At 41.2% G+C, this 27,623-nt stretch overlaps 1 protein-coding gene across 1 annotated transcript in view; it reads right to left on the bottom strand.

Moving 5' to 3' along the window:
- The window catches only part of prx (periaxin), a 33,234-nt gene that overhangs the window by 2,532 nt on the left and 3,079 nt on the right, over window positions 1-27,623 (bottom strand). The window contains exons 2-9 of the mRNA XM_029446060.1: window positions 20,865-20,920; window positions 19,252-19,359; window positions 17,590-17,715; window positions 16,638-16,797; window positions 15,353-15,546; window positions 14,736-14,977; window positions 10,372-14,482; window positions 284-9,137 (exon numbers count right to left, since the gene is read on the bottom strand). Coding sequence (XP_029301920.1) covers window positions 284-9,137; window positions 10,372-14,482; window positions 14,736-14,977; window positions 15,353-15,546; window positions 16,638-16,797; window positions 17,590-17,619 — 13,591 coding nt within the window. The 5' untranslated portion in view covers window positions 17,620-17,715; window positions 19,252-19,359; window positions 20,865-20,920. The remainder of the gene's footprint in view (window positions 1-283; window positions 9,138-10,371; window positions 14,483-14,735; window positions 14,978-15,352; window positions 15,547-16,637; window positions 16,798-17,589; window positions 17,716-19,251; window positions 19,360-20,864; window positions 20,921-27,623) is intronic.

Raw genomic sequence — 27,623 nt, 5'->3', positions numbered from 1 at the left:
GTTATACTGACTTTTAGTCCTTAATATGACTCCTATGCAACTGGATAGTAGGTGTTTAGGTGTTTAAATAAAAACCGAATGAATCATATAAAAGGATCGGCGATAATGTATATCACACTTTTGGTTCCATATGACTTATAAGTATGAAAGTAGTAATCAAGCCATTTATTCCTCTTTAACAAGTACATGATAAACTGTTTGACTTGGATACCATCAACATTTTGAAAGAGTCCATGTCAAATTTTTCAAATGTCCTATATCTCAGTTTGAACTTTGTCCTTACCTGTGGAGTGTGGCTTCAGGCTGAACTTAGGGACCTTGAACCAGGTCGAAGACTCCCTTTCTTCAGACTCCCTGCTTTGGCTCTCAACCTCGCTCCAAGCCTGGACCTTTGCAGAGCTGAACTCCATGGTAAAGCTAGCAGGGGACTCCGAGCTGTCCCTGTCCAGCATATCTGTTCTGGCATGAGATGACACCACATCCTTCGAGAGCTCCTCACTAAAACCAGCAAAGGCCACCTTGCCTGATTTTACTTTAAGCCCTTTAGTGTCTTCCTCCACTTCTCCTTGTGAATAATCCTTTCCCAGTTTCATATCCATTTTGGTGTCCTCCCCCTCTGCAACCATCTTGCCATATGGAGAGGTTAACTCTACCTTTGGAAGTTTGATTTTGCCACTGAATGTCCCTTTATCGTCCATGCAGCTCTTTTTAGAACTTGCATTCTTTTCACCGTTGAGACTTGAACATGAACCTTCGCCCTTTAGATTGACATCAAACGACCCTGATTTGCCAGGAGAAAATGACGCAGCAGCGGATTTATCTTTGGACTTCCCAAAGCTTGGCTTCATTATGATTTTGGGCATCTTCACACCCTCTCTTTCAGCCTGAGGTGTTTTCTCCTCTTCTAGGCGGCCTGTGCATGCAGTGGGCTCACCTGTTTGAGGAGGATTTACCAAAACAAATACAGCTTTCTTTACTTTTGGCAATTTAGGGCCCTCATACTGAATTTCTGGCCTATACATATTAATTCTTCCTTCAGGGGAGGAGATGGAGGGTAACGGGACACCAAATTTAGGGATTTTAACTTTCTTGTCTTTTTCTGTTTTGTCCTCACTTTCATCCTGTGATGTACCAATATCAAACTCTATGTCTGGAATCCTGGGCACTCTGATTTCTGGTCTTGATGACGAAAGGCCACTCTCTCCCCCTATTCCCAAATCAGCTGAGCCTGGTTTGGTTGTCAGACTAACACTTGGTAATGTAACCTCTGTCACTGGGATGTTAATACGATCTTTGTTCTTTTTATGTCCGTTGTGGGTTTCAACTTCAACTTCATACTTAAATCTTTCTTTACCTTTGCAGCTGTGTTTGACCTGACCACCTAACTCCTCTTCACCACAATTCTTGCATATTTTTGCTTCTGCCGTTACATCTCTACCAGTTTTCTTTTTGGGCATTCCAATCTTGAATTTTGTTCCTTTGACTTTAGGCCCCTTTACTTTGCTGCTACTTCCTGCTGTGTTGAGATCCAAATCAGGAAGTTCTATTTTTTTCCCGTCCTTCTTTCCTTCTCCTCTATGAAGTCCTATATCAAGCTCCAGGTCTCCTTTTGGACATTTGATGTCTATTGTAGGCATATTGAGTTTCAGACCTTTGTGCTCCCCCTCAACATGCAAGTCAGCTTCCCCATGAGCTTCTGAGTCTTGTTTAGGTTTACTAAGTGTCACATCAATGTCCAAATCTGGTGATGTGACTTGTGGCACTTTAATTTTCCCTCCTGTTGGTAAGTTGATCTCGGCTTCACTGGATATATCCTTCAATGCTTTAATATCTTTACTTTTACCTTTAGGAAGGGAAATATCAACTTTTGGCATCTTGATATGTGGCAGCTTGATGGTTCCTCCCTCTGACTGCACTTTCTCTTGTGGTATGCCAATATTTGTTTTTCCTTTAGGGATAGATATGCCCACATTTGGCATCTTGAACTGTCCCCCCTCTCCCTTAAGCTCTACCTCTGGACCCATTTTGAATTTTCCTCCTGCACCTCCCTCTAATTCAACCTCTGGGCCTTCAAGTTTTCCTTTAGGCATAGAGATGTCAAAATCTGGCATTTTCCAATGAGGCATTTTGATCTTTCCCTCAGTACCTCCCTCCATTTTAACATCTGGACCTTCAATCTTTCCTCTGGGGAGTAAAATATCCACAGAGGGCATGCTAAGATGTGGCATCTTAAATGTTCCACCTTCTCCTTTGATCTCCATCTCTGGACCCTCAATCTTTCCTTTGGGCAGTGAGATGTCGATGCCGGGCATTTTCATGTGAGACATTTTGAACTTTCCTCCGGTGCCTCCCTCCATTTCAACAGTTGGACCTTCAATCTTTCCTTTTGGCAGAGAGATGTCAATATCTGGCATTTTCATATGAGGCATTTTGAAATTTCTTCCCGTACCTCCCTCCATTTCAACGGTGGGACCTTCCATCTTTCCTTTGGGCAGAGAGATGTCCATGTTGGGCATTTTCATATGAGGCAGTTTGAATTTTCCTCCTGTACCTCCCTCCATTTCAACATCTGGACCTTTGATCTTTCCTTTAGGAGGTGAAATATCAACAGAGGGCTTGCAGAGATGTGGCATCTTGAATTTTCCACCTTCTCCTTTAATCTCCATCTCAGGACCTTCAATCTTTCCTTTGGGCAGAGAGATGTCGACATCTGGCATTTTCATATGAGGCATTTGGAATTTTCCTCCTGTGCCTCCCTCCATTTCAACGGTTGGTCCTTCAAACTTTCCTTTGGGCAGAGAGATGTCGACGTTGGGAATTTTCATGTGAGGCATTTTGAATTTTCCTCCTGTGCCTCCCTCCATTTCAACGTCTGGACCTTCGATCTTACCTTTAGGCAGAGAGATGTCGAAGTTGGGCATTTTAATATGAGGCATTTTGAATTTTCCTCCGGTACTTCCCTCTATATCAACATCTGGACCTTCGATCTTTCCTTTGGGAAGTGAAATATCAACAGAGGGCATGCTGAGATGTGGCATCTTGAATTTTCCACCTTCTCCTTTGATCTCCATCTCTGGACCTTCAATCTTTCCTTTGGGCAGTGAGATGTCGATGTTGGGCATTTTCATGTGAGGCATTTTGAATTTTCCTCCTGTGCCTCCCTCAATTTCAACATCTGGACCTTTAATGCTTCCTTTGGGCAGAGAGATGTCAACATCTGGCATTTTCACATGAGGCATTTTGATCTTTCCTCCATTACCTCCTTCCATTTCAACGTCTGGACCTTCGATCTTTCCTTTGGGCAGAGAGAAGTCGACATTTGGCATTTTCATATGAGGCATTTTGAACTTTCCTTCTTTGGTTCCCTCCATTTCAACGTCTGGACCTTCAATCTTTCCTTTGGGCAGAGAGATGTCGATGTTGGGCATTTTCATGTGAGGCATTTTGAATTTTCCTCCTGTGCCTCCCTCCATTTCAACGTCTGGACGTTCAATCTTTCCTTTGGGCAGAGAGATGTCGATGTTGGGCATTTTCATGTGAGGCATTTTGAATTTTCCTCCTGTGCCTCCCTCCATTTCAACATCTGGACCTTCGATCTTTCCTTTGGGAAGTGAAATATCAACAGAGGGCATGCTGAGATGTGGCATCTTGAATTTTCCACCTTCCCCTTTGATCTCCATCTCTGGACCCTCAATCTTTCCTTTGGGCAGAGAGAGGTCGATGTTGGGCATTTTCATGTAAGGCATTTTGAATTTTCCTCCTGTGCCTCCCTCCATTTCAACATCTGGACCTTCGATCTTTCCTTTGGGAAGTGAAATATCAACAGAGGGCATGCTGAGATGTGGCATCTTGAATTTTCCACCTTCCCCTTTGATCTCCATCTCTGGACCCTCAATCTTTCCTTTGGGCAGAGAGAGGTCGATGTTGGGCATTTTCATGTGAGGCATTTTGAATTTTCCTCCATTACCTCCTTCCATTTCAATGTCTGGATCTTCGATCTTTCCTTTGGGCAGAGAGAAGTCGACATTTGGCATTTTCATATGAGGCATTTTAAACCTTCCTTCTTTGGTTCCCTCCATTTCAACGTCTGGACCTTCAATCTTTCCTTTGGGCAGAGAGATGTCGAAGTTGGGCATTTTCATATGAGGCATTTTGAATTTTCCTCCTGTGCCTCCCTCCATTTCAACATCTGGACCTTCGATCTTTCCTTTGGGAAGTGAAATATCAACAGAGGGCATGCTGAGATGTGGCATCTTGAATTTTCCACCTTCCCCTTTGATCTCCATCTCTGGACCCTCAATCTTTCCTTTGGGCAGAGAGAGGTCGATGTTGGGCATTTTCATGTGAGGCATTTTGAATTTTCCTCCTGTGCCTCCCTCCATTTCAACATCTGGACCTTCGATCTTTCCTTTGGGAAGTGAAATATCAACAGAGGGCATGCTGAGATGTGGCATCTTGAATTTTCCACCTTCCCCTTTGATCTCCATCTCTGGACCCTCAATCTTTCCTTTGGGCAGAGAGAGGTCGATGTTGGGCATTTTCATGTGAGGCATTTTGAATTTTCCTCCTGTGCCTCCCTCCATTTCAACATCTGGACCTTCGATCTTTCCTTTGGGAAGTGAAATATCAACAGAGGGCATGCTGAGATGTGGCATCTTGAATTTTCCACCTTCCCCTTTGATCTCCATCTCTGGACCCTCAATCTTTCCTTTGGGCAGAGAGAGGTCGATGTTGGGCATTTTCATGTGAGGCATTTTGAATTTTCCTCCTGTGCCTCCCTCCATTTCAACATCTGGACCTTCGATCTTTCCTTTGGGAAGTGAAATATCAACAGAGGGCATGCTGAGATGTGGCATCTTGAATTTTCCACCTTCCCCTTTGATCTCCATCTCTGGACCCTCAATCTTTCCTTTGGGCAGAGAGAGGTCGATGTTGGGCATTTTCATGTGAGGCATTTTGAATTTTCCTCCTGTGCCTCCCTCCATTTCAACATCTGGACCTTCTATCTTTCCTTTGGGAAGTGAAATATCAACAGAGGGCATGCTGAGATGTGGCATCTTGAATTTTCCACCTTCCCCTTTGATCTCTATCTCTGGACCCTCAATCTTTCCTTTGGGCAGAGAGAGGTCGATGTTGGGCATTTTCATGTGAGGCATTTTGAATTTTCCTCCTGTGCCTCCCTCCATTTCAACATCTGGACCTTCGATCTTTCCTTTGGGAAGTGAAATATCAACAGAGGGCATGCTGAGATGTGGCATCTTGAATTTTCCACCTTCCCCTTTGATCTCCATCTCTGGACCCTCAATCTTTCCTTTGGGCAGAGAGAGGTCGATGTTGGGCATTTTCATGTGAGGCATTTTGAATTTTCCTCCTGTGCCTCCCTCCATTTCAACATCTGGACCTTCGATCTTTCCTTTGGGAAGTGAAATATCAACAGAGGGCATGCTGAGATGTGGCATCTTGAATTTTCCACCTTCCCCTTTGATCTCCATCTCTGGACCCTCAATCTTTCCTTTGGGCAGAGAGAGGTCGATGTTGGGCATTTTCATGTGAGGCATTTTGAATTTTCCTCCATTACCTCCTTCCATTTCAATGTCTGGATCTTCGATCTTTCCTTTGGGCAGAGAGAAGTCGACATTTGGCATTTTCATATGAGGCATTTTAAACCTTCCTTCTTTGGTTCCCTCCATTTCAACGTCTGGACCTTCAATCTTTCCTTTGGGCAGAGAGATGTCGAAGTTGGGCATTTTCATATGAGGCATTTTGAATTTTCCTCCGGTACTTCCCTCTATATCAACATCTGGACCTTCAATCTTTCCTTTCCCAGCTTTTGCTTTCGGCAAAGTTATGTCAACATTGGGCATTTTGAGATAAGGCATCTTAAATCTGCCACCTCCGTCACCATCTATTTCAATGTCTGGTGAATGAAGATCTCCAAATTTCCCCTTGGGAAGGGATACATCCATTGATGGCATTGTTATGTGAGGCATTTTGAATTTTCCTTCTCCTCCTTTTAGTTCCACTTCTGGTCCTTCTATCTGTGGGGACCTTCCTTTTGGTAGGGATATATCTACATCAGGCATACAGATGTGAGGCATTTTAAATGTACCTCCCTCTGTATCAACTCCAATGTGATCTCCTTTAATGTCAGCTGTTTTTCCTTTAGGAAGGGACAAGTCAATGTCAGGCATCTTGATGTCTGGCAACTTGAATTTGCCTCCTTTTCCATCATGCTTTGCTCTTGGCAAGGACACATCCAGGTCTATTTTGGGAATGGAAACGTCAATCGTTGGCATTTTCGGAATTTTGAGCTTTCCCTCATAACCTCTGATATCAGCCTCTGAGACATCAACCTCTGCTTTGGGTAGAAGAACCTCAGTCTCTGGGGTTTTAGCTGCTGGTAGTGACAGCTCGACAGAGGGCATCTTAACCTTGGCCTTAGACTCAACGTAACAACTAGGCTTACCTACATCTTTTTCTTTGGAGCCAAATCCTGGCATGGAGAACTTTGGTAGTTTGATAGTGACGTCAGGTGCATGGAAGCCACCTTTCCCTTCCACACCTGCCTCCAGTTTAGCATCAACCTCTCCCTCTGGGAGTTGACTTTTTGATGATGATATTTTAAACTTGGGGAATTTCACTTTGTATTTTGATTTATTGTCTGGGCTCTCAACATTGATTTCGGGTTTAGAAATGCCAATTTTCCCCTTTTTTACTTTAACATCCACATCAGGACAAGACATGGATACTTCTGGGTGCTTTTTGGATAAACCAAATGAGGGCATCTTGATTTTAGTTTTTTTCACCTTGACTTTTCCATCCCCATCAAACTCGACTGATGGTGCCCTTATCTCTCCTTCCACATGTGATGAGCTGAGGGAAATGTCCCCCTTGGGGACAGATATTGCCATATCACCACTCTTAGACTTTCCACCAAACCTTGGAAGAGAGAAACTTGGGACTTTGATGGAGACATCAGGTAGATCAAAGCTACCCCCTGAAGAAGGCCTGCCTCCCTCTGCTTTCAGGAGCTCCACTTCCACATCGTCACCTTTAGGTTTGGTGAGGCCAAAGTCTAGATCCACCTTTGGAGCTGAAATGTCAACTGTCGGTAGTTTGACAGTGGGAAGTTTGAGGGATGCACCTGGACCTTCTATGTCTGCACCCTTAATTTTCAACTTGGCTGGATTAATATCTCCTTTGAGACCAGATTTCTTAAAATCTCCTGATGCTTCAGGACCACTGGTATCCACTTTGATGCTTTTGTCTCTCTGACCAGAGGGAAGGCTGAGGTCAAGTTCAAATTTTGGGAGATTTATGTTAAGAGTTGGCATGTGGAGCCGACCACCTTTTTTACCAGATAGGTCAACCTTTGGCACTTCAAACGTTCCCTTTCCAGACGGCCCTTCAATATTAATATCTCCCTCCACTTTTCCCACCAGACCTGAAGAGGCAACAGTTGGCATTGCAATCTCTGGTCCTTCAATTTTGACATTGCCTTCTGGCATCTTCATCTTCGGAAGTGAAACGTCAAATTTTGGCATTTTGAATTTGTCTCCTTCTACATCAGGACCCTCAATACTGAGGTCAGCCTTTCCTTTGGGGAGTGACAGGTCAATGTCTGGCATGTTGATTTTTCCTCCCTTAAGTTCAGGACCTTCAATATTGACATCAACTCCCTTTGTTTTCATTTTCGGAAGAGAGATATCAACAGAGGGCATATGGAACTTGCCCCCTTTTCCAGCATGTCCTTCAATATCAATTTCTCCTCCTGCTTTTCCTTTGGGGAGTGAAATATCAATGTCTGGTATCTCAATCTTCCCTCCCTTCATGTCCAAGCCTTTTGTATTGACATCGCCTTCTGAGAGATTCACTTTTGGTAAAGACATATCAAATTTGGGCATTTTAAATATACCCCCCTTTATCTCAGGACCCTCAACATCAAGGTCACCTTTAAGTTTTCCTTTGGGAAGTGAGAAGTCAACCATTGGCAAGTTCAATATTTCTCCTTTAACATCAGGACCTTCAAGGCTGATATCTACCTCTGGACACTTAATTTTAGGGAGTGACATGTCACCTTTGATTTCAGGTCCTTGAATATCAACATCAAGTCCCTTTGCTTTGATTTTAGGAAGAGAGATATCAAGTGAGGGCATGTGAAACTTGCCTCTTTTACCACCGTGCCCATCAATGTCAATATCCACATCGGCTTTTCCTTTTGGAAGTGAAATATTAACTGTTGGCATTTCAATGTTTCCTTTCATATCTGGTCCTTCTACATTGGCATCAACATTTGGGAGACTCACTTTTGGTAGAGAAACATCAAATTTCGGCATTTTGAATTTCCCTCCTTTCATCTCAGGGCCTTCAACATTTATCTCACCCTCAACTTTTCCTTTGGGAAGTGAAATGTCAGCAGTTGGGATGTTGACCTTTCCTCCTTTAACATCAGGACCCTCAAGACTGATATCTACATTGGGAGATTTTATTTTGGGCAGAGAAACATCAAGTGATGGCATGTTTAGCTTTCCACCTTTAACTTCAGGGCCTTCAATATTTATCTCTGGTCCTTTCATTTTCATTTTCGGAAGAGAGATATCAATAGAGGGCATATGGAACCTGCCTCCTTTTCCAGCATGTCCTTCAATTTCAATTTCTCCTCCTGACTTTCCTTTGGGGAGTGAAATATCAATGTCTGGCATTTCAATCTTCCCTCCCTTCATGTCCAGGCCTTTTAGTGTGACATTGCCCTTTGGGAGATTAACTTTTGGCATTTTAAATTTACCACCCTTCACCTCAGGACCCTCAACATCGAGGTCACACTCAACTCTTCCTTTGGGGAGAGAAATGTCACCTTTAAGTTCGGGTCCTTCAATATCAACATCAACTCCTTTTGTTTTTATTTTAGGAAGAGACATGTCAACTGAGGGCACGTGAAACTTGCTTCCTTTACCTACATGTCCCTCAATGTCAACATCTCCCTTCACCTTTCCTTTGGGGAGTGACAGGTCAATGTCGGGCATATTTATTTTTCCTCCCTTGATATCTGGGCTTTTTATTTTGACATCACCCTCTGGGAGACTCACTTTTGGTAAAGAAACATTAAATTTTGGCATTTTAAATTTACCCCCTTTCACCTCATGACCCTCAACATCAAGGTCACCCTCAACCTTTCCTTTGGGGAGGGAAATGTCAAAAGTTGGCAAGTTAAACTTTTCTCTCTTAACATCAGGACCCTCAAGGCTTATATCTACTTCTGGACACTTAATTTTAGGGAGTGACATGTCACCTTTGATTTCAGGTCCTTGAATATCAACATCAAGTCCCTTTGCTTTGATTTTAGGAAGAGAGATATCAAGTGAGGGCATGTGAAACTTGCCTCTTTTACCACCGTGCCCATCAATGTCAATATCCACATCGGCTTTTCCTTTTGGAAGTGAAATATTAACTGTTGGCATTTCAATGTTTCCTTTCATATCTGGTCCTTCTACATTGGCATCAACATTTGGGAGACTCACTTTTGGTAGAGAAACATCAAATTTCGGCATTTTGAATTTCCCTCCTTTCATCTCAGGGCCTTCAACATTTATCTCACCCTCAACTTTTCCTTTGAGAAGTGAAATGTCAGCAGTTGGGATGTTGACCTTTCCTCCTTTAATATCAGGACCCTCAAGACTGATATCTACATTGGGAGATTTTATTTTGGGCAGAGAAACATCAAGTGATGGCATGTTTAGCTTTCCACCTTTAACTTCAGGGCCTTCAATATTTATCTCTGGTCCTTTCATTTTCATTTTCGGAAGAGAGATATCAACAGAGGGCATATGGAACCTGCCTCCTTTTCCAGCATGTCCTTCAATTTCAATTTCTCCTCCTGACTTTCCTTTGGGGAGTGAAATATCAATGTCTGGCATTTCAATCTTCCCTCCCTGCATATCCGGGCCTTTTAGTTTGACATCGCCCTTTGGGAGATTAACTTTTGGCAATGAGACATCAAATGTTGGCATTTTAAATTTACTACCCTTCACCTCAGGACCCTCAACATCGAGGTCACACTCAACTCTTCCTTTGGGGAGAGAAATGTTACCTTTAAGTTCAGGTCCTTCAATATCAACATCAACTCCTTTTGTTTTTATTTTAGGAAGAGACATGTCAACTGAGGGCACGTGAAACTTGCTTCCTTTACCTACATGTCCCTCAATGTCAACATCTCCCTTCACCTTTCCTTTGGGGAGTGACAGGTCAATGTCGGGCATATTGATTTTTCCTCCCTTGATATCCGGGCTTTTTATTTTGACATCACCCTCTGGGAGACTCACTTTTGGTAAAGAAACATTAAATTTTGGCATTTTAAATTTACCCCCCTTTCACCTCATGACCCTGGAGAGAAATGTCACCTTTAAGTTCAGGTCCTTCAATATCAACATCAACATCAACTCCTTTTGTTTTTATTTTAGGAAGAGACATGTCAACTGAGGGCATGTGAAACTTGCCTCCTTTACCTACATGCCCCTCAATGTCAACATCTCCCTTTACCTTTCCTTTTGGCAGTGAAATATCAACTGTTGGCATTTCCACATTGCCCTCTGGCAAGTTCATCTTTGGAAGTGAAACGTCAAATTTAGGCATTTTGAATTTCTCTCCTTTTACTTCAGGACCCTCAATATTGAGGTCAGCGTCAGCCTTTCCTTTGGGGAGTGACAGGTCAATGTCTGGCATGTTGATTTTTCCTCCCTTAAATTCAGGACCTTCTATATTTAGCTCTGGCCCCTTAGCTTTCATTTTTGGAAGAGAGATATCAACAGAGGGCATATGGAACCTGCCCCCTTTTCCAGCATGTCCTTCAATTTCAATTTCTCCTCCTGACTTTCCTTTGGGGAATGAAATGTCTGGCATTTCAATCTTCCCACCTTGGATGTCCAGGCCTTTTAATTTAACATCACCCTCTGGGAGATTCACTTTTGGTAAAGACATATCAAATTTTGGCATTTTAAATCCCTCAACATCAAGGTCACCTTCAAGTTTTCCTTCGGGGAGAGAAATGTCAAGAGTTGGCAAGTTGAACTTTCCTCCTTTAATATCAGGACCCTCAAGGCTGATATCTACCTCTGGACACTTCATTTTAGGGAGTGACATGTCACCTTTGAGTTCAGGTCCTTGAATATCAATATCAAGTCCCTTTGCTTTGATTTTGGGAAGATTGATATCGACTGAAGGCATGTGAAACTTGCCTTCTTTACCCACATATACTCCCATGTCAACATCTCCCACTATTTTTCCTTTTGGAAGTGAGCTATCAACAGTCTGCATTTCCATTTTTCCTTTTATCTCTGGTCCTTCTAGTTTGACATTGCCCTCTGGCAGGTTTGGCAATTTGAATTTACCTCCTTTTACCTTAGAACTCTCTATGCTGAGGTCAGCCTTTCCTTTGGGGAGGGACAGGTCAATGTCTGGCATGTTGATCTTTCCTCCCTTAAGCTTATGACCTTTGACTTTTCCTTTAGGAATTCCAATATCATAGGATGGTATTTCAATATTCCCATCTTTTCCAGAGTGAATGTCAATATCAATATCTCCCTGTGCTTTTCCTTTAGGAAGCGAGAAGTCGATTTTTGGCATTTCAAATTTCCAACCCTTAACTTTCGGCCCTTGTAAATTCACATCTCTTTCAGGGAGTTTTACTGCAGGAAGGGCAATGTCTACAGATGGCAGGCTGAATTCGCCTCCTTTTCCTTCACCCTCAACAGTGATATCGCCTTTTAATGCTCCTTGAGGGGGTGAGATGTCAATAGTTGGCATTTTTATTTCCCCACCTTTCATTTCTGGTCCCTTGATGTTGATGTCACCTCGCTTTGATTTTATTTTAGGGAGAGAAACATCAATTGAAGGCATATGAAAATGTCCTCCTTTACCTTTAGTTTCTATGTCACCCTCTACATTCCCCTTTGGAAGAGAGATATCAACTGAGGGTCCCTCAAAGTCAATATTTCCTTCAGGCATCTTTGGTAGCGATACATCAAATGTAGGCATCTTAAACCTTCCTCCTTTTCCTGTGGGTCCCTCAATATCTATCTTACCCTCTGCTTTTCCTTTTGGAAGAGACATATCAACTGTAGGCATGTTTATTGTTCCTCCTTTAATCCCACTTCCTTTTAGGTCTAAATCTGCCTTTGGTGATTTAACCTTAAACTCAGGACATTCAATGTCGATGTGACCTTCCTGTGATTGGATCTTTGGTAGTGACACATCTAAAGAAGGCATGCTGAATTTTGATCCTCCTTTAATTGCAGGTCCTTCAATGTCAACCTCTCCCTCCTTGGTTTTCCCTTTTGGGAGTGAGATGTTAAAAGTTGGCACCTTGAACTTGACTCCGCTTCCACCACTGCCCTCAAGCTCCATGTTGCCCTCCACGTTTGCTTTGGGGAGGGAAAAGTCAACATTTGGAAGTTCAGGGCATTCTAGCTTCACGTCTTCTTCAGGTAGCTTAATGTTTGGGAGAGAAATGTCTACAGCGGGCATGTTGAATTTGCCTCCTTTTAATTCATCGCTACCAATGTTCAAATCCCCTTCTATGTTTCCTTGGGGAACAGAAATATCGACAGTAGGCATCTTGATCTTTCCACCTTTGATTTCAGGTCCCTCCAAAACAACCTCTCCTTTACGAGACTTCATTTTTGGCAGAGTTATATTATATGAAGGCATTTTAAACTTGCCTCCTTTACCCTCTATGTCAACCTCTCCCTTGGATTGACCTTTTGGTAGAGAAATGTCTACGGATGGCATCTCAAGTTTCCGTCCTTTAATCTCAGGTCCTTGTAAGTCCACCTCAACCCCTGATGTCCCCATTTTAGGGAGACCGAAGTCAAGTGAGGGCATTTTGAACTTCCCTCCTTTTGCAGATGGACCCTCTATTTCAATGTCCCCCTCCATCTTTCCTTTTGGCATCGATATATCAACAGAGGACGTTTGGATTTTACCACCACCCTCAAACTTGGGTGTCTCTATGTTCATGTGACCCTCTGGCTGTTTGAGCTTTGGTAGAGAAACATCAAAGGTAGGCATTTTGAATTTTCCTCCCTTCACAGTATACCCTTCTACTTCAATGTCTCCTTTGACTTTGGGCAGAGAAATGTCAAGTGTGGGCATTTCAAATGTACCACCTTTCACTTCAGGGCCTCCAATGTCGACCTCCACCTCACCGGTCTTCATTTTAGGGAGGGAGATGTCAAACAATGGTAACTGAAATGTACCTCCTCTTTCAATATCAGTCGTTGCGGATTTGCCTTTGGGAAGCGTCAGGTCTACTTTAGGTAACTTGAAGCCTTCTCCTTTCATATTTACTTCTCCTTCTGGTGACTTAATTTTTGGGAGAGATATGTCAAACTCAGGCATTTTGAACTTCCCATCTCCACCAACATAATAGTCCATATCCATATCCACATCTTCACCCTTTGCTTTCACATTTGGGAGAGAGATGTCAAAAGAAGGTAGACTGAATTTCCCTCCACCGTCTGGACCTTCAATGTCCACATTGGATGATCCCATCTTTGGTAAAGAGATATCCACCTTTGGCATGGAGATTTTGGGCCCTTTAAAAGTGCCCTCCACCTCATCAGGAATTCTGCGTCTGGTGTCTAATTCCAAATCAACATCTGGCACAGAGATGTCAATGGCAGGCATTTTGAGTGCTGTCTTCCCAGATCCATCGTACTCTGGGAGTGAGACGTCCATGTCAGACTTTCCTTTTCCTTTTGGTAAAGAAATATCAACAGAAGGCATTTGAATAGATGCAGCGTTTCCTGAGAGATCAACTTCCATCTTTGGTTTGGTGATATTTGCTTCCGGGAGACTGATCTCACCACCTCCTTTGATTTCTACTTTTGGAAGTTTTACGTCTGTGAGAGGCACTTTCATTCCTTTGGCTTTCACCTTGATGTCACCATCTATCTCATCCGAATGACGTGAGAGTCTAACCTTTGGCAGTTTCAACTTTGGCATTCTTAGCTTTGCATCTCCTTTGCCTACATCTACATCAACTTTTCTCGTAGCAGCCTCTGCATCAACTCCTCCTCTGATGTCGATTTTAGGAGCTTTGATTTCTGCCTTTCCCTTCACAGCGGGCATGGATGCCTCAGCTTTTCCTGAAGGAAGTGCAAACTCCACATCAGGCGCATTAAGCTTAACCCCTCCCTTCTCCACGTCCATGTTTTTATTACCAGACAAACTGAACTCCACTGATGGTCGCTGGATGTTTACCCCAGGGGGCTTCAGCTCCACAGATCCAGTTTCCAATGCTGAGCCCGACTTTGTATGTTTGGTCTTAGGAAAGGTGATTCCAAACTTGTTTCCTTTTACTTTGGTTTTCACTTTAGCTCCAGATATCTCCGGTGGAGAGATATTCACCTGTCCCTCGAGCCGTCCTGTTTCCACTTTTCCCCCTGTGTCTTCTCCAGTGTAACCCTTTGTTTTCATGTGGGGAAACCTGGGAGAACCATTTCAAGAAAGGACGGACAAAAAGAAATAAACATCGTAATATAGCCAAAAATAATAAATATTCCAAAAGGCTTTGTAAAGAATGCTTTGTAAAAGAGAAAACTACTTTTCACATTCACTTACCATTCATTCATTCAGTCATTTACCATCATATTGTTACTTAACATCTACACATGTTGTTAAGTCAGTACAGCAGGCAATTGTGAATATTTCAACATGAAAAGGACACAAACAAGGCCAACCTGATCCTCCTCTTAGCCTTTCCCTCGGCTGCTGCTGCTCCGGCTCCTTCTGCTTCTGCCTTTGCGCTCCTCCTCTGTTTGAATTTGGGGAGAGAAAACTCCACATCCACGTCACTCATCTCCAGTCTGGGGGGCGTTCCCTCGATCACCAGTTCCTCCTTGCGCTTCTCTTTCAGCCTCTTCAGACCAAAACGTCCACCTCTCTTCTTTTTGACCTTGAACTGCTTGCTGCCCTTCACACTCTGAAACACAGATGAATGACAAGAGGGTTAGTCAAAGGCCTGCAAATCAAGTAAGGTATCTGTTGAGGTGCTGGCTTCATGAAGGTTGATCAATTTAAAACTGAACGTGTTTGGAAACTACAAATACATTTCAAATCTATTTTGAGGCGCTAAAAGATTAGACTAAATGGCTATATATTTCTTTATAAACAGTGAACCCATAATTGAAGTTATAATTAATTTAAAAGTAACAACAAATTCAAAAGTATTTGGGCTTTTAATGAGGTGTGAACAAAAGACTGATTGTAATAAACTGAAAATGGTACTTTATTTAAAACAACACAATTGAGTTGAGAGACTGCACACCACATGTAAATGAATAATATAATTGATTACCATTTTGGCCATCTTGGCTTTGGGACCTTTGACCTCTACACTGGGAACCCGAGGCCGCACGCAGATCTCTGCTCCAGGGACGGTCCTCTTCAGCTGGAAGCTGACTTTATATGGCTCCGCACACTGAAGGATCTTCAGAGCGTCTTCATACTTCACGTTGTCGAAGTAGACCTTGGCACTCAGCAGCTGGTCACCTTCACACGGAAAACATTGTGAATGTTTGTGTCTAGTGTCAAAACTTGTCAAAGTCATTCATGAAACTTGGGATTGTGGTCAAAAATCTAAATTCTAAACTCAATCTTATGTATATTTGGTATCCTCGACTTTTCCTAGGGGAATGATAGTGCAGTAGTGTCTCACCACCAATGTTCACCAGAGGGTGGTCACAGTGAGGAACTCCAACACATTTGTTGCTGACACAGGTAATATTATTAAATTAACCTATTGTGCGATAATTTCAAAAAACATACGAAAGGTTAATTAAAATAATCATTGACATGATCATTGGTAAAAACTAAATCAAACTTGTATTACTTAAAAGTTATTGTCATGACAACTTTGACAGGATTGTATGTATTGCCTTTTAATGCCCTCTAATGGCCACAGCGAGAAACTACAACACTACAAAATATTGTGCTAACTCACAGTAAATATCCTTAGTATTTTTATTAATATTAATATGCACACGTCATTTCTAATGTGTTCATTGCCAATAATAACAGCGACATTAATATCGGCAAAAATTGCATTAATAAAGAGTTGAATTATTATTCACATTTCTTTTGTCTGGAATATTGACGGTTTACTGCCCTCTAGTGGCCACAACAAGGAACTACAACAAGGCAAAACTTCAAGGCAGACATAATAACATAATAACATCTCCAGTCAGTACTTTAAAAAATATATATAATTTACGAAACTAAAGCAATCTAAATACAATGGTTCTCTTGTCGTCACAGATTGAGACTGTAATCAAACAATATATAATACAAGCATTCATTCTCATCATTATAATTCTTTAGAGATATCAATAAGGCTATTCACAGTGTAGACAGTTAATACAGACACACTTGCTGCTGTCTGTCACATCCTTAATGACATCCTTTTTAGAGTTGAATATGGTCTGAATATCTATAAATACTATATTGATGAACAAAGCATCAGTTCTGGTACACAAACCCAAGACACACACTCACCATGGTTTAGACATTGCAGTGTACATGTTTTCATTTTAAAGCACTGAGTATATTTACTGTCAGGGCTCCCTAAATGTGCCTGCAGGTACCTTCCTGTAGACTGAGATGTTTTGCGGCTGGTGAGTCTCTGAGGACGTCTTTAACAAAGATCCCTCTCTGTCCTCCACCAGTCACACTGTAGCCACTGGCTCCAGCCTCCGCCTCCGTCTCCACCACGATTTCCACGGACGGAGAGGCTTCCTCCAGACACTAAAACACACACACACACACACACACACACACACACACACACACACACACACACACACACACACACACACACACACACACACACACACACATACACACACACTTTTAACATCTCAGCAAAGTGACGTGTCATAAACTGACCAGGGGAACTAATAAAAAATGTTTTATGTTTTATGTATTCAATTTAATGGTTTTATCTAACAAGGACTAAAGCAACTACATAACTCGGTCAGCATTTTTCAGTAACACTTTTCTTTATTGCGTCATAAAGTGAGAGTGCATGAGAGAAATCAACACTATAGATTTACACAATTTGTCATTAAGTGATGCATGCTGAGGTCCAAAAAAATATAAATCACCGATCAACATATAAGAAACTAAATGTTCTTATCTTGTATTTGATTTTTTTCTTTGCCGGGGAATTTTAAAATTGTTTTAAATGCACAAGGGCTTCAGCTCTGTTTCACTTGCTTCAGTGAGTGCAGAATTTACTGTACAGTCTTTTGTCACTTCACACTTTCACTCCCATTGTATGCATTAAGCTGTCACAGGGAAAAGGTCATTTTATGCTTGGATTACATACACTTTTCCAGTGACTGACCAAAGGAAATAACTTGACTCATGAAGGAAAAAGTGAACTTTATTAACCATTGGAGGGACGTTTTGTGCATCGTCGTTCCCTCTCCTTTAATAACATTAGTGATGGAAGTTAATCTCCAGTTCTCTGATCGACCACTGCAAATTAAAGTAAAACATATTTCAGCCTTCAGCGTTTCTCAGACTGCTGCTTACTGTCTGTTCGTCTGTGGGCTCCGAGTACATCTCTGGTTGGGCCAGTTGGCAGGTCGACTCTCTCAGGTGACTTCTCTTCAGACTCAACACCTGCTTCAGCTCTGCATGAAGCTTCTCCTTCTGCACCTGTACACAACACACGCAGCGCAGGTTGAGGACACGTCATGAGGCCAGAAGAACAACACAAAATCAACCACACTGTGGTTGAAAATGTTTCTTATTAGGGTTTATTGCTTTTACCTAGAATGTGTTGTTATAACTATTCTCTCCTTTCTTTATTATGTACACTACTGGTCAATCTTATGGTTATGAAAATGATCATTTATTTTACAACTGATAAATGTAATGTTTTTTATTTTATTCAACTGTTTATTATTTTACTTCCCACCTTTTAGATGATATTAAAATAAATGTTATTTATGTATATGATATGCAAAGTTTATTTTTTTTAAGTTAATCGAAAAGTCAATTTACCGCATGGTTTAAATTAACTTTAAATTCAAACTAAATTAAATTAAATTAATTTAATATAATATTTTATTATGGCACAAACAAAAAAAGTTCATTGTATTGTTACAGATGTTTTACTGTGGTCTTTTCCCCTTAACCCTCAGCTTCTGTTTTTTCAACATGCCTGTGAGCAAAACTGACATTTCTGTTGGAAACCAGCTTTGTTTCACAAAAACTCTTAACGTGCCTCTTTTTACTCCATGAATGTGGGTCAGAGTGTTTACACCGACGCCTGCTCCTGGTTTCAGATCTGTCACATTCAGATGTGTTTTGTTTTTGGACTTTGCGTCGCGCAGCTTGATGTCTGCTATGGCATGAAAAGACTCGCGACTGGCATCTGTGCTGAGCTGGCAGAAATGAAAGGTTGTTTATGTGCTGGACAATGACCTCAGCAGATCGGGCCTGCACTATTGTGATCCAGTTTGTATGGGCCTGGTGGCTGCTGGGGTCACCATGTCACTCACTATGCTGCGTTCCCCTTTCCAAATATATGCCGAGTAACAATGTAGCTTTTCTGTATGCGACTGGAGCTTTGACGATCTGAAGTCAAGCTCTCAAGTCCAAAGAAAGTCATTCAGTGGCAGCGAACACCAGGAGCATCCAGGTGCAAGTAAACTGAACTGACCTGTGACCATGTCTATTTTGAAATGATGACAGCAGTAAAAACATTGTTTTTACGCATATTTGTTGATAGATGAGAGATTGAAAGCACTCTTATCTATATGTTAAATATGAAGCTACAGCCAGCAGTCTAATGCTCGGCAAGAAAGACAATAAGCGTAAGTGACGAACTATTCCTTTAAATAAATACTATATCCACAATATAGTTATTTGTTTATCAATTAATTCTCCCAGTGTTACCTTGAATTTGTGAAGAAAACTTTGTTTTGCACATGCATTGTCACTAAAAACCTTACACTAAAAGAAAGATCATATTAGTATAGTATAATAGTATACTCCTTCAGCACCACGTGACTTGGAATTTGCATTACCAGCGTATTTCTATACACATTATGGACACTCTAACATCCATGCAGATGCAATAATGTGTAAATGGGATCCCTTGTGTGTGTGTGTGTGTGTGTGTGTGTGTGTGTGTGTGTGTGTGTGTGTGTGTGTGTGTGTGTGTGTGTGTGTGTGTGTGTGTCTCACCACTCTCTCAGGGCTCTCCTGTTCGTCTGTGGAGCCGCTGTGGTGAGGGTTGCGTTGTTGGGCGGAGGGGGATCTGTTAGAGGGGGGCGACCGCCTCTTGTCTTTTACCTGCACACACAGGAGAAGATACTTTGAAATATTCATGCAGCTGCAGTCTTCAGTGTGCTTTTACCCTTTAACAACATTATCTGTGCCTCCATAGCAGCTTGGCACTGCAGCCTCTGGGAGACACACCAGGACACACCAGGACTGCAAATGTGAATTTATTACAACAACCACTGACATTGTCGGCTCCAGTGAAGCTATTCAACAAAAAGGAAAGTGGTTATACTGAGAAGCTCCAGGCTCCCAGGTTTGAATATATGTTACAGTGTGTTTGTTTGAGGCTCAAGCATCTTAAAAAAGAAATACAAGCTGTGGGTTTGTTGTACTCCGAACTACTCTGTATGCTGACCATGCTCTGCTACCACCAATCCACTTAACTGTAGGATGTAGACATGAAGTCAGAGCACAGAGGCTGTAAACATGGCTTTTTATTTCTGAGGAAGTTAAATCATCATCATCCTCGGCAGATGATTGATGCTCTTGTTTCGTTTTCTATGACGGAAATGAAATCTAGTAAATGTTCTCCTGATGAGCTGTTTGTTTCATTTGACCTTAATATAGATCCCCAGCACCTTTACTCTCGTTATTATCCTGTGTTTGTATTTGTAATGTGTGAGTTTTATTCTCCTGACTGCAGCAGAGTTTTTCCGCTGGATTATCTTTGTTGTTGGACTGAATTAAACTGAGCTGCCTTTTGGTTCTTTTACCTCTTACCTCCTTACTGGAGGAAACATGTCATGTCCCAGCCTCCCATATCTTCTTCCTCTACTTGTTTCATAAACACTTGCATGGTTAACCTTGTAGAAACATCCTGTCTTAGCACTTCAACTGTTGTCAGGCGGCGGTGACCTCTGACACTCACCAACCACACATTTCCGACGCAGATTGTGAGCTTAATAAAAGAACTACAGCTATAATTATTCCTTTCTTTTTTCAAACTGATAGTTACTCATTGAGATTCATTTTTGTCAACCAAATATCTCTTCTTATTTTTAATCCTTCTTGAGACACCATAGTTGTTTTAGTTACTGTGGAAAAATCAATTAAAAAAACACACTCACTGAGCACCCTGTACACGATTCAAAAGAATTATCTTCATAAAGTATAATAAGTGTAATAATTAATTAATTTTAAACATATTAGAGCACATCCTTGTGCAGAAACAGTAACATCTCATTTCAGTCATCAAAATGCAATCCTGTAAAAGAACGTCTCCACTGAGTAAAAGTGTCGTCTGCATATTCAGTGCAGTGTGTTCTCACTGTGTGGAGGACAGATGGTGCTTTTCAAAAAGGGATTGAGAACACAGAAACTAAACATGCACCATCTCCTCCTCAGTGAATACTGATGTGCACTGTTGTTGTCTGTCATGTTGTTCATCTCGTCATTAAATCTTCCACCTGCTCACTGCTGTTACTGCTCTCACTAAAGAACAACGACAGTAGGTCAGTAGAAATGATCGCTTTCTGTATTTCTGCACAAGCAGAAGGAAGTCTGTGTTTACTTACGGCTGGATCTCTGGTCTGGCTGAAAACATGGCTGTCCTCTTGGTCTCTGTCAGAGTCTGAAACAGAAAAAGACAACAGGTTATTCTAGGTTTTGCAATAACATAATAATAATAGTAATTATAAGGCACTGCAATGAAGTGTATTGGTTTTTAGGTTTTTCATCATATTGCATATGGGATTCTTGACTAGCAACATAAAGTAGGATTGGAAAGACATTTCCTGAACTGGCTGATTAAACTTAAGTGACTTTCCTGTCGATAAAAGCATATATAAAAAAAGATAAAATTAAACAAACACCAGTCCAATCAGCTCAAACTGCTTTAAACAAGACACAACAGAGCTACATAAAAAAGAGTAGTTGATTGTGCCAGTCCAGCTTTATCCTATGAAGGTAAAGAGACTTCAGAGGTGCACACAGATCTCTCTGCTCATTTCTCTCCTCTCGTATAGAAAGTGTTTATTTTCACATTTTCTACATTATTAGTTTAGTCTGCCTTAGTGTTGTCTATGATTCTATATCTCAATAACTAATGTCTGAAACTTTAGGTAATAATGCACAGTATCTGACCACTGCTTCTTCAAAGGTTGTTATGTAGAGTATATTAGTATTTTTCTAAAACTGACAAAAACTGTACTGGATGTGTCCCATCAGCTCTCCCTGCATGTGTGCACACGTACTGTAGAATCTGAAAAGATAGGATCTTCTGTTTCACCACAGTTTCTGACATTATGTCCGGCAAAAGCGATAGTTAAATTAAATCAGGAACAATTTCAATACGTGTGGACATTTAATACATATAGTCTATACGGAGGAGGACCACTGACACGCCATCAACACAGGACTGTATCACATAACAGTAAATTAGTTCCAGTGGCATTCTTAAGAAGGTGTAGCATGGTGTTCATGACAGGCTCACGCATAATATAGATTGCTAATAGTGACATGGCCGTCAGTCTAAAGCTTCTTTAGATTCTTTCCATAGTCTCGGTCACGCCTCTGCACCGGCCACCCGAGCCCAAACCATCCACTCAGACACTTTTAGGAAACCAATGGTACTACTCCAACTGGCCCAGAACATCCATGACAGGAGTGACATTTTCATGACAACCAAAAATGAAACTATATGAATACCACTGCAAATATAATGGTATTGGTAGGCTATCAAATATTTAGGAATTATTAGCAATATATCTACTGCATGTGCTTGTTATGGTTAAAGACTTGGTCATATAGAGCAGATATTTGGGTCTTCAGAGTGGAAAGCAGCAACAAATTCAGTAAAACCGCTGAAAACAGCAGCAGCACCAACCAATCCAGCAGGTCCTGAAACTAAAACTCAATCACATGATGGGATATTTGATGTTTGTACCACTGTATAAAAGCTACAGTAACAACAATAACAATGTCGCACTGATTTAGTGCTAGCCAGGATCTAACTGGTGCAGCCAATCCTCTCCTGGTCAGTTTACCATCAGTCCATCATAACTGCTTGTTTGGGAATCACATGACTTTCTGTCACTGGGGCCCCCAGCAATGCCATTCCTCACAGTCCTACCTTCATGTGATCACTTTTTTAACTGCCTCAGCTTAGCTATGTGCGTGTGTGTGTGTGTCTGTGTATATGTGGCATGTGCAAAGGGAGAAAGTCTATCCGTGTGTTTGAATTTGTGCGCGTGTGTGTTTAGACGTGTCGAGTGTCAGCCTGGATGTGGTGCCTGTTTGGCTGGGTTGGAGGTATCTGGTATCCAGCAGGTCACAGGAACACATAGCACACATTCACTGCTGGGACAGGCATTCATGGAGTAGAACAAGTTTTGGAGAGATAGTTCCTTTACTGGAGTGATACACTCTTAAGTGATGGGAACAGAGACATCAAAACCATACCTGAGTGCCTGGTAGATCTCTGACTCTGCTGCTCCTACAGTGATAATGAGATATTCATAACATAGTGTTCCCCACATCCAGACTGTATCATGTCTGTTTTTGATGTCATTGTTAACTCTACAATAACCATCAACTTTTGGACACTTAGCACATGAAGAACTAGATTTCTGGGCGCCCAAAAACTCAAACATCATGAAATAAAAAATGTGAAGTTTCCTGAGCTCTGAGTTTATAGTCATGGACAGAAACACTGAATTAATTCAGTTAAAGTAAAAATATGATTATCAGCTATGTGCACCTGACAGCAGCTTTAAACTGCAGCTCTGTGTGGCAGACGGGCAGACAGACAGCAGCAGGTGGAGGAGGTGGCACTCCCTGAGCGGAGAAGAGGAATGGAGGGATGGTGGAGGAGGAGGAGGAGGTGGTGAAGATTTGAAATGCCTCTCAGCTCAGCTCTTATTATAGATCAGACTCACACATCTGCAGGCCTCCACACGCCTGATGCCTGCCCGCTCCAATCAACATGTAGAATATATAATAGTGGGTTTCTGTATCACTCTCCATCTTAGTAGTGTGCCGGTCACAGCAGCCCTCCTGTCTTAGTGTAATACTGAGTGTGACATACGGAGAGGGAATGAAACTGCAGGTTTTTATCAGACTGTAAAAGGTGTGGGAAACGGAAATGTCTTTACAGACGAGTTGATTTAATACATATTTTCTTTGACAACAGGTCCCATAATTTCATTTCATACTTCAGAGACATTAAACAACCTCACATTGCCTCATAGACGATATTATCTATTATCTTATGTCAGATAAGAAATGCTGGCTGATGTTGTGGAATGAGAAAAGACCTTCCTAATGTTAAAATGTGGCTGGATGATCCTGTCAATACTGTTGAGCTGGAGAGGATTAGATATGTCAGACGTGATCAGGTGAACTTATTTGATGCCATCTGGCAACTGCTCATTCAATATCGGGAAAAGATAACAAACAGAGTTTTATGCTATTTACATATTTATGTTACTAGGTTTTGTGTGTTGGTTGGTGGTGTGGTTGGGTTTATTTAATTTATTACATTTTTTATTCTTTCCTTCCCTTAATTTCTTCCACTGTGTTACTGTTAATTCTTATATTCACAAATGTTTTTTATATTGCATTTGTATATTCACCAACAATTGTTAACATAACTTCATTTTAAAGAGCAGGGACATATATATATATATATATATATATATATATATATATATATATATATATATATATATATATATATACATATATATATATTCATATATATATATATCAGTGCCAGTACCACGTACCTCTCCCGGTGCAACATAGAGGGCTCATCTTTGTTCAAACTGTTGAAAGCATTAAAAAGGCTTGTAAATAGCAGAATTCATTGTATTATTGCAGCTCACACATCCCGTGTGGGTGTTTACATTCTGACAGTCACATCCACAGACTGCACTGATGAACATGCATTACAAATATGATCAAAGTGCTGTGTACTGTGCACCAAAGTAACCGAAAAGTCGAAATGACAAAAGTCACAAAACAAAAAGAAGAAAATATCCAGAAGGCTAAATCCAAAAAGCACAAAGAAGTGAATGCAAGGTTGCTTCCTGTCTGGGATGCTGCACGCTCCTTGACAAACTAATTAAATTGTGAAATTATTACCCAGAGATTCTATTCATAAATTAAAATGAATAATTATCTGTCCGTTTGAATCTATAATAATGTGAAATGTAGAGCACCCTGTTAATATGATCCAAGGCAGCTACTACGCAGCGAGAGAGTCTCAGTTCTTGCTACCCTGAGTGCTCTCACGACGGGTTCTGAATTTGCAGATCACAGAACAAACCAGAAAGCTTAAAAGCTTGTTGGTGCTGTCAGCCACTCCGCAGTTTGTCTAACAGGAGCTGGATTAAGTTGTCGAGAGTCCATTTTAAATGCAAGTGGGTTTGTTCGTTAGGTCGCAGAGTGGAAAAGACAGCTTAAAACGCCTCTATCAGCATCTTACAACTTCACAGCACAGGGGTTGTGCAAAGGCTTAGACACAGCAACATGAGCAATGCCTTTTTACTTTCTATGTTAGATTTAAATGCAATCATTATGTGATTCTTTTTTTATGAAAGTGTGCTGGAACAAAGGAATTAAGTACATTTACATATTCACACCAAGAAGCTTAATGCCTGCAAAGTTTCTCTCCCAGTCCATTGCTCGGTATCTGCTCCTACATCCTGGTCCCCACCACCTACCCAGTGGTGGCTGCAGTCACCTCACAGGCATACATACTGGTACTGTTCTCCACAGCTGTGGAAAGAAGCCTTTCAGTTGTCAGTGTTGTAAAAGCAACAAGTCATCTAAATGACTGATAAGACCTCCTAACTCCTGGAATTTAGTCATTTGTGAATTGTGTTTGTTTGTTTCTTATGTCTTTTATATATTGTTTTGTTATATATATATATATATATATATATATATGAATGTCAATATTGGATGATTCCACTAGTGATTATGTTCAGTTACAAAGTTTTATTCTGACTTATCTCTTTCTCCAATGTCTACGGTATGTCCAGTAAGGACAAAAGTCCAAGGGCACACTCCTCATACACAATACCATCTACCCTTTTTAATAGCAGTATAACAACAGTAAGCTACTTCCTCATCATACGCAGAACAACAAGAAGTCACTTGTGAGGAAATCCTAACCTAAGGGCACGTTCACACCATTCTTGTTTAGTCCGGCTGAACTGAACCCTGGAACGTTTCCCGCCTTGGTGCGGTTTGTTGAGTATGGTGTGAAGGCTATACTGAAACTCTGGTCCGGTGTGAAGGCTATACTGGAACTCTGGTCCGGTGTGAAGGCTATACTGGAACTCTGGTCCGCCTCTAAGACGTGGTCTCCCCTGTCAAGGGAATTCTGGAGCAGTTAAATTCTGGTGCGAACACCATTCGAACCACTTACAGGAAGTTTACCATTTATGTGGCATTTCATTGGTCTCTAGACGTCTGTCAGGGAATGTGATGTGGTGGAGCTGAATAGTTGTTGTTGTCCCGTTTTGACTTGCAGTACAGCAGCAGCGCTGTGGAACTGACCCTGCTGCTCTATGACTACAAGAGATGGACAAGTTAATGATGTTATAGTTGGCTCAGTAATAGCAGGACTCCAGCATGTGGTGCCCACCCAAAGAAAACAACCACTCATCTGCCCTTCAAAACATTAATAACATTTGATATAACAGTGCAGCAGTGATGCAGCACATGAGAGACAGCTGAGGATGTGAGTTTGCGATTAATTGTAGACTGAGGTATTATCAGCTGAGGCCAGATATCGACAAAAATAGGTTTTCTCCTCACATACTTACATAAGAGTACACACACTGAGGAAATACCGCAGCACATTTTTACAATTGGTGGCAGCCTGAGCATATAACACAATCTAATCTAAATCTAACTTTAGGACAATCACAAGACCGGAGGAGGGAAACAGTTTCTATTCCAGACACCAGGCTGACTGCAAATATTTCAACAAATAAATCAGTTCTAAAAAGAAAACTGACATTTAGAAATCAGCATCACTAGTTTATTCTGAGAGCAACAAAGGAACACTGTGGCGAGTCACACACACGCATAAATACTTTTCAAAGTGTTTTCTTTTTAAATGAATTTATTGTAAATCTTTTGTTTCATACTTTCTCAGATTGTAATGATCTGCTTGTGCACTGTGTGGAGGTAACCAGAACACAACATACAGCATTCACATGCATGGAGTCAAGTACACATATAGAGAACAATCAATAATGAACAACATGTACAGTTAAAGGGTCAGTTCACCCAAATTCCAAAAAAACACATTTTCCACTTGTCCACTATCAACCTTTATCAATTAAGACAGTTGTGGTGTTTTGCAGAAGTTCTGGGGTTTCTGCCTCCAACGACAGTCAATAAAGTGAAAATAATTTCATCTCTGGCAACAGTTTTTATGAGGGACTTTTTATTAGTAACTGCAGTATTATACACATTGAACTGTTTAGAGTAAGGTCTGTATACTTCAAACTAACAAAGACATGTTTCTGGAAAGACACTGTTGGTTTAACAGATACAGTAAAGGTCAGGAGTGCATCTCAGCCTGTGAACATTTTTAATGGAAAGCTTTCTAAGCCTCTAGCGTTATACACTAGAACTTAAGTTTAAAAGAATTATGGGAAATGTAGGATTTAGTGTTGACCCTCCGCTGCTCCAATTTAGCCAATTATGTCTCTTGTGCTTCCAACAACTTTATGCAAGTGCAGCTTCACTGGAGTACTCCTTTAAATAGGATTTTTCTACGCTGAGGGCTTCACAAACAACATTTCCAGGCTTTTTTGTGGTTATGAAATGCATTAGCATCTGACATAACTGACATTTAATCGTAGCATTTTCAGATAAAAATAAGACTACTGTGCAGCAGAGTAAGTCACTGTGATCAGGACAAGACGTTTACAAAGGTGCAGTACAATCCAAGCCTCAGTTGATCAAGGGAAATATTTTAAGACTCACAAGTTCCATGTTGACAAGTGTCACAAGGCTGCAGTTGCATGAAGTAACACATGAGTACGGAGCCTGAAAGTGGCCATAGAGAGAGAAAACATATATACCGGGGCCACGATGTACTACAAATTATATATTTAAATCATTTTTGGCAGTACGCAAAGCCAGCTCATTCATTCCAGCAGCCAGTTGTGCTTGGTGGTAGATAGCTTTGGATAGAGACTCTTTAATTAAGCTCTATTTTAGCTTGGGGAGACATGCTGACAAAACTTGATTTGTAAGGCATTATTGTTAGTAAAAGGTGAATAACGAGGGTATTGAAAGTTTGCGGATTA

Source organism: Cottoperca gobio, chromosome 13 (genome assembly GCF_900634415.1).
Source record: "Cottoperca gobio chromosome 13, fCotGob3.1, whole genome shotgun sequence".
Lineage (NCBI taxonomy): Eukaryota > Metazoa > Chordata > Actinopteri > Perciformes > Bovichtidae > Cottoperca > Cottoperca gobio.
Note: the sequence above shows the minus strand (reverse complement) of the source record. Positions and strands in the feature narration are given on the sequence as shown.